The sequence below is a fragment of the Molothrus ater genome, chromosome W, assembly GCF_012460135.2.
Source record: "Molothrus ater isolate BHLD 08-10-18 breed brown headed cowbird chromosome W, BPBGC_Mater_1.1, whole genome shotgun sequence".
Lineage (NCBI taxonomy): Eukaryota > Metazoa > Chordata > Aves > Passeriformes > Icteridae > Molothrus > Molothrus ater.
This window is the reverse complement of record NC_050510.2, coordinates 3,582,647-3,590,704: the sequence shown is the minus strand read 5'-3', so window position 1 is coordinate 3,590,704 and position 8,058 is coordinate 3,582,647. Positions and strand designations below refer to the sequence as shown.

Genomic DNA, 8,058 nt, shown 5'->3' with positions numbered 1-8,058 from the left:
TTCAATAGTACTTTTTCAATTTACAAAATGCGAAAACATGTTTCAATTAGTAAAAAAAATAGGCTAATATACAAACATTTTTTAAAAATTTCATTTGTGAAGGAATGTAGCATAATTGCCCAGACTCATACCCATTCACTCCTCAGATACTGGTAGCTACCTCCTCTTGACACAAGCCTCTCTATATTAACCCAGAGAAATGTGTACATGGCCAGTTAGCCCAAGCAAAATAGTCATTCAGCTTTCCCCAAATTTAAACTATCATAAATTACCATTTAGACAACATTATAAAGAAATTGAAGCATACAAGGAATAAACTATATTTTCTTTTTGTATCAAAATGTACTCTTGAAAATGTGTTTGGCACAGTGCTAAATCATATAGTTAATACTAAATACTGCAGGATACAATAAACCCCTGGAGTTAACTTGTGTTTACACCCTTCAAGGGATAAAAATAAAAAGATATAAATTATTCAGAAAGCCTATAAAACTGTATAAACAATATTTGTCTTGTTTTGAAAACCACTAGTATAGTAAATTTTACATAAAAGACTGAAAAATAATATAAATGGATTTAAACAGATCTTTACAATAAGAAATTCAAATGGAAACAGACAAGTAACAAAGAGAAGTAAAAAAATTTATTGCAGTATTCATTCCACCAGATTTGCTGGGGATCCCTTTTCTTGTATTATTTCAGGGTGACCTAATACATCAAAATCTACATTTACAAAAACTTCTCCTGCAGATAGGTCATAGATACTGCATGCGTTTTTTTTTTTTTTTCAACAGAAAAAATTATATATCTGGGAGATTCTGCCACTTTACAGCCTGTAAAAACAATGCTTCCCTGGAAACTGGGCTACACTAAAGAAAGCCATCCGCTGCTAGGTTAAACTCCAAGAACACTTTATTAAGAACATTAACAGACTAATTTCCAACATTCACTTGTTTATTTTTTTTAACAGAAAGGTTTTTTTCAAGGTATAAACAATTTTTTAAACTATAATACAGTGGGAGTAAAAATGAACTGAGAAGTTTCTGCTGCACAACAGCGAAGGAAGCTCCCACATAAATGTTTACCAAATATTTCCTTCTTTTTTCTTGCATCCCAGATTCCATTCTTACTCTTCATTTAACTGATTTTTTTTTTTTTCCAGAAAGTTGATATCTCAAGTTTTTCTGTTATTTCAATTCCTGTAAATTTGGCTGTGTGTACAAATTCATTAGCTGGAAGTTCCATCCTTGGCAGCATACAGCGATCGTAAATTTTGAACAACTTTATTAGTCAGCTTATTAGCACTCGTTAGAGCAATTTTTTTGTAAATAATGTCTGACTCTTTAATAGTGTCTACCCAAGGCACCAGTTTGCGGCCATCACGGCGCTTAGCCTCAGTCCAGGAGCCACTGTAGGAGCCTGCCATCCACTGAACACTGAAGCCATTGCTGGTTTTCTGTACTACTCTTGCAATTTGTGGTCGGTCTTTGTACTTTGGACAGCAAATAGCGATGACATCCATGACATCAACACTTTCATTCATCTGTGCTGCCAACTCTGTAGAGTCTGAATTTCGTTTTGACCTTCTCAATGACTAAAACATTGGGGGGAAAAAAGACCAAGTGTTACACAAAAGAACTTTAGTGAAATTATTGCTTTTATTGCTTTTAATCCCTTGACGCCGGGAGTTGGGATTCCCCGGCACACATTCCATTGCCGGCAATGAGACGCACCGTGACCGCCAGCGCCAAGGGGTTAACATATCCTTGTAAAACCACATACTCTTAATTTGTACCCGTGTCTTTACCTCTTATTGATATATAAAATTATATATACACACGAATCATAAAGCTACATAAAAACTTGGCAACAATAAAAAGGATAACACACAGTACATTCCAAAAGAAAATTAATAAATTTTTATATGGGATAAATCTCATTTTCTAGTTTGTATTTTTTTTATTGTCTTTTCTGTTAAACTTTCTACAAAACTTGTATAAATGGTTAAGTAGAGAATCTCTATCTACAAAATGCTTTCTTTCATGTCGATTACATTACTTGGTGTACATTTAATATAATAGACTGACATTTATAATCACATAAAAATAATTTTACGTAATACGCTGTGAAATACGTTGACTCCTCCTCCGCCTCACCCCTGAAGTGCCTCCTCCTCTATCCTCCCCATCACTTTCATCATCCTCTGTCTCAGCTGCATTGTTTTTAGGGCTGCCTCCTCCAAGAAGTGAGGTAATTGCTTTGTTCCGAGCATTTGTGCTAGCTGACACCTCTCCATCTTCTTCCTCTTCATCAGGATCCAAATGTTCCATAAGGAGCTTGAACTATTAAATAAACCCCCAAAAAACCAGATCAGTTTATATTCAAACTTTAAAAATGGACATTCATATCACACTACATTAAATTAAAAAAAATTAAAAGTTAAAGAAACAGTGTAAAACAAATGGCAGAAAACTTCAAACTTTAACAGCTTGTGTTTTGTTCTACAAACATTTTACTTTCATTTTCTAGTAGATATGTAAAAGCTTTCTTCCTGTGTTTCCAAAACTGCAAGTTTTCTCTAGTTAATATTTTAAAGAATTGGAAAAGAAAAAAGAAAAAAAAAAGGGTAAATACACTAGATCTAGTCTCTGTTCCAATGATAGAAACAGTCAGGGATAAAGTGAACAAGTTATATGGTAGAGTGATACACGATGGACACCAGAAATTAGAAAATACTCTGCAAAGATAAATATCCTTCAGTTGAAATTACTTTTTATTGTGTTTAAATTTATTAGAATAATTTGAAAGGTAATACTGCTAAACATCCTGAAAGGAAATTGTGAGTTATCATATACCCATCACAAATGATTACCAGAAACTTAACATTTTGAAATCTTCTTCCAATACATCAGCATCTACTTTCAAGTTTACACTGTGTTACCTAGTTTGAAAGGATATCAGATTTTCTGCAAAGCAACTTTACTTACATCTAAGTACTGTTTTACTATACTCCTCTTCACTTCTTCAGTAATCTTAGAATTAGCCATATCACTCCGCAGAAAATCCAGAGTTTGTTTTGGATGGAAATGTACTCCTGTCTTCCTGTTTATAGCTTTATCATACACTTTTGCAGATTCAGATGGAGAATATTTCTGAATTTTACTGTTTAAAGAGAACAAAAGAGAAGAAAGAGCTTTTAAGCAAAGTCCAAAGCAATTTCAAGGAAAAGCTTTTAAAAATATTCAATATAAGTAGTTATATTTTAACCATTCTGTATATAATACACATCCTGGTAAGAAATGAAATCATTACTTTTTCTAAGCCAGTTTCATTACATTCAACCGATTCTATTTATGGTTTTCTCTTATACAAATCTACTGCAATTATTAACAATCAACTAAACACCTCCCTCCAACTTCTTCCAAACTTAATCCTTACAAAGAACTCACTAGATAATAAGATGGCCTATTGTCTAAATATTCTTACCTATCAGAGAATCCACAGAGGTTCTTTAAATGCTGTTTCAGCATCAAAAGTAATAATATGCCTTGGGAGACATTTGCAAATTCAATTAAAGGAGCTGAATTTTCTGGTAAACATTTCATCACGGCATTTATATCATTTTCTTCATCAGAATCTGAATCAGAGTTTACTCGTTTCCGTAACCTCCGAGGCTTAGAAGCTTCCTCCTCACTTTTGCTCTCACTACCACTGTTACTGTCACTCTCAGTCTCCTCATCTGATGAAGGCTTTCTTTCCTTTTTTTTGTCTTTCACCATAGACTGTGAGACAGAGAAGTAAACACACATTCCAAAATTAGGGTAAGTAGCATCATGTACATTTCTAAAAAATCATTATTGACTTAAATTAGGAAAAATTCCCTGAACAATATTATTAATTCATAACTTGATTTTCACAACTTTATATTCAAAGATTAAAATAATTTATGACCAAAAAAAAGCTGAATTCAAGGTCCCTGAAAAATTGATCCAAAGTCCACTTTTTTTACAAGGTGGTTACAGAAAGAACTGAAGCAAGAAGTACTCCATTGGCATGTTATTCTTAAAAAGACTGCTCAAGTTTGTTATCAGAGACAGTAAAATGAAGTAAAAGCCAAATACAATAAATCAGGAAGAAAATCTCTTTTTTTTTTCACCTGAACAGAATTTTTGCATGTTACATATATTTCCATATGTACATTGGTGCAAACTAGTCCAAGCTGGTTTTAATCCTTGTCTCTGTTAAAATCCTATGACACTAATTACACTGCTGACCAGAGAGCCCCTCAAATCAGCATATACAGTATTATTAATAGCCAGTTCCATTACTTGTAGAGCTACAGAATTTCATACCTGCATTATTACTGCACATAGTATGCTTTTTCATAACAGAACTTGAAATATCCCAAGCAGGATTTCATCCTCTACATTCTGGTTCCCCATCTAAAGAATGTGCTTTTTCAAGCAAATTAAAAATTTACTTTGGTAGGGTGAGAATTCAAAGCAGTGTTCCTTCCAGGTATCAACTCTGAGTTGTTATTACTAGTCAGATTGGAAATTCTAGAAATGGGTTTGTTTCCTGACAGTTTGGACCTTCTACTGTTAAAGTTGTCCAGGAAATGAAGACACTGAAGTCTTTAAGAATCACAGAATGGGTCAGGTTGGAAAGGACCACAGTGGGTCATCTGCTTCCACCTCCCTGTTCCAGTAGGGTCATCCCAGAGAACACAGCACAAGATTGTGTCCAGATGGGTCTGGAATATCTCCAGCGAGGGAGACTCCACACCCTTTCTGGGCAATCTGTTCCAGTGCTCGGTTACTGCACAGAGGAGTTCTTCCTCAAGTTCAGGTGGAACTTCCTGGGCATCAGTTCCTGCCCGTTCCTCTTGTCCCATTGCTGGGCCCCACTGAGCTGAGCCTGGTCCATTCTCTGACCCTTCCCTGCAGACACTGACAGACATTGATATGGTCCCCTGACAGATGACTCCTCTTGAGGCTGAACAGCCCCAACTCCCTCTGCCTTTCCTCATAAGAGAGGTGCTCCAGTCCCTTAATCATCCTCACAGCCTTTGCTGGACCCACTCCAGGAACTCCATGTCTCTCCTGTCCTGAGGAGCTCAGAACTGGACACAGCACAAGAAACAAAGGCCTTTTTCTTACAGGATTGCGTATTGCCATAGCAACAGATACTATACCATTATTTGGGTTCTTATATGCTACCTTAAGAAAAGACATATTGCACACTCTTTTCTTGAAATAAATAATGTATTTAAATTCTCCTAGGCGACACACATGGCACTGCCATCAGCTACTTGACAACAAAAGAAAAAGAAAATGGGATTTTGTTATTAAAATTATGCATGCAAGTATTATTAATTCCAATTAATTCAGAAATATTAGATAATTATATAGATTTAATATTAATATCTCAAAATTTATCATTCATTTTTAATAACATAAGCAGCAATATAAGGAAAGTTTTTAACTAGTGTCTACCAGATACAGGTCAGAACAGAAAGGGTTGTTTTTTAACTACCAGTTACAAACTAACAATACTGGTCCATATCACAATAATGGTACTGTTTTCACTGAAAAATTGACCAAATTATATAGACGCTTATGCTGCCACCATAATAAATATACTAAAATATAAATGCACATACCTCTTTAAATGACTGTAGTAGATTGCTACCAGAAACTGATAGTGTAATGTCTATATGATGCATTATAAACAGTGGCTCTTCCTGTGTTTGATAAGGAAAACAGGCTAGATTGTCTGCTATGTACAAGAGCATATTCACCTCTGTTTTCTGGAAGTTAAAAAAAAGGTACATATAAATATACATACAAATATCTTATTAAACATATATATTCATGCAAAATTTAGTCATACCTAAAGATACATTATTCCTAAACAACCTAAAACTGAGTAGAGAAAGATACTGAATGATGCAAAAGTGAGTAATGCATTCTATTAGGTAAATACCTTATATTATAAAGCAAAACAAAGTACCTTAGGGAAATAAAGCTATCAGTAATTATGTAATAAAAATATATTACAAAAAGAGAATTTAAGCTTGCAATGGTATATTTTTTTTTCTTTATAAGTGAAGGAAATGTGGTGCTTACTGCAGTATCATCAAAGAGGTTGAGTAAGGAAATTAGAAATGCTCGTCTGTGTTGACGGTTCCCTCGAATCATGGAGTATAGGTGTGAACACAATGCATTGGATGATTCATCATGTCTAAAACCTCTCACAGGATCCTGTGGGCAGGTATTGATTGCCTGTTGTACCTGGTAAGACATCTTCATACCAGCCACTGCTTTCATCTGAAATGAAAAAGTACTTATTTTTATTTAAATCATTGCTTTCAAGCAGTAACACTGAAAGTGGAAATTAAACAAATGCCTGAAAACAGAAACTTCTAGCTATTTTTTAATCTTTTTTCCCTTTAAGTGGTTCCTCATCTGAAGTTTAACTTTTAAACACACACTGAGGTGCACTACTGCCTTTTGAGAAAGCATACAGATTTAAACAGAATTTGTGGTAGAGATCAAAATGTACTGTGAACTGCTTCTATGTTAAAAACATACAGATGATCTGTTTACCAACTACAGCCAGGTACTCAAATTTCAACAATTTTCAAGAACCATAGATTCATAGAATATCCTGAATTGGAAGAGACTCACAAGGATCATCAAGTCCACCTCCCAGCCCTGCACAGGACACCCCAACAATCCCACATTGTGCCTGAGAGTTTGTCCAAACAGTTCTTGAGCTCTGGTAGTGTTGGGGCCATGACCAACATGGCTCTGGGGAGCCTGTTCAGTTCCTGACTACCCTCTGGGTGAAGAACCTTTTCCTACTATCCAACTTAACCCTCTCCCGACACAGCTCCAGCTGTTCCCTTAGGACCTGTCACTGGTCACCACAGAGGAGATCAGTGTTTGCCCCTCCTCTTCCCTTAATGAGGAAGTTGTAGACTGCAAAGAGGTCTCCCCTCAGTCTCCTCCAGCTGAACAGACCAAGTGCCCTCAGCTGCTCCTCATATGGCTTCCCCTCAAGGCCCTTCACCATCCTTGTGCCCTCCTTTGGATGGTCTCTAATAGCTTTATATCCTAATATTGTGGTGACCAAAACTGCCCCTAGGACTTAAGATGAGGCTGCCCCAATGCAGAGCAGAGTGGGACAATCCCCTCCCTTGACCTGCTGGTGATGCTGTGCCTGATGCACCCCAGGACACGGTTGGCCCTCCTGGCTGCCAGGGCACCACTGACTCATATTCAACTTGTCATCGACCAGGACACTCGGGTATGTACATCTACGGTTGCCCCATCCCAGGAGAAGAATCTGGCACTTGCCCTTGTTAAACGTAATATGGTTGGTGACTGCCCAGTCCTCTAATTGGTTGAGGTCTTTCTGCAGGGCCTCCCTGCCTTTAGTGGAGTCAACAGTTCCTCCCAGTTTTGTATTGTCTGCGATCTTACTCAGTATCTTTTCCAGTCCTGCGTCCAGGTCATTAATGAAGATGTTGAAGAGCACAGGGACAAGGATAGAGCCCTGTGGAACCCCACTAGTGACAGGCCGCCAGTCTGATGTCATCCCATTCACTATAACCCTTTGTGCCCCACCCGTGAGCCAGTTGCTCACGGGCCACATGATGTGTTTATCCAGCTGGGGGCTGGACATTTTGTCCAGAAGGATCCTGGGAGAGACAGTATCAAAAGCTTTACTGAAATCCAGAAAGATCAACTGGCTTCCCTTGATCAACCAGGTGGGTTACCTTGTCATAAAAAAAAATCAGGTTTGATAAGCAGGACTTTCCCCTCATGAAGCTGTGCTGGCTGTGACTGATGACTGCATTGTCGTTCAGGTGTTTTTCAATACCTCCCAGAATAATCTCCTCCATAACTCTACAAGGCACTGAAGCAAGACTGACAAGTGAGACTGGAGGCCTCCTTCTTGCCCTTCTTGAAAATCGAGACAACATTCCCCAGCTTCCAGTCAGCTGGGACCTCTTCAGATTCCCAAGACCATTCACAAATCATTGAGAGAGGT

The 8,058-nt window shown here is 37.2% G+C and overlaps 1 protein-coding gene across 4 annotated transcripts in view; it reads right to left on the bottom strand.

Moving 5' to 3' along the window:
- Positions 1 to 621: 621 nt before the first annotated feature.
- LOC118701528 (nipped-B-like protein) overlaps positions 622 to 8,058 on the bottom strand; it is a 167,396-nt gene continuing 159,959 nt past the window's right edge. For 3 of the 4 annotated variants that reach the window (XM_036406183.1, XM_054517780.1, XM_036406185.2), the window contains 6 exons: positions 6,129 to 6,329; positions 5,663 to 5,809; positions 3,487 to 3,782; positions 2,988 to 3,162; positions 2,157 to 2,342; positions 622 to 1,594 (listed from right to left, as the gene is read on the bottom strand). In XM_036406183.1, coding sequence (XP_036262076.1) covers positions 1,229 to 1,594; positions 2,157 to 2,342; positions 2,988 to 3,162; positions 3,487 to 3,782; positions 5,663 to 5,809; positions 6,129 to 6,329 — 1,371 coding nt within the window. In that variant the 3' untranslated portion in view covers positions 622 to 1,228. Of the gene's footprint in view, positions 1,595 to 2,115; positions 2,343 to 2,987; positions 3,163 to 3,486; positions 3,783 to 5,662; positions 5,810 to 6,128; positions 6,330 to 8,058 lie in introns of all 4 variants that reach the window. The other variant, XM_036406184.2, reaches the window with a different exon arrangement.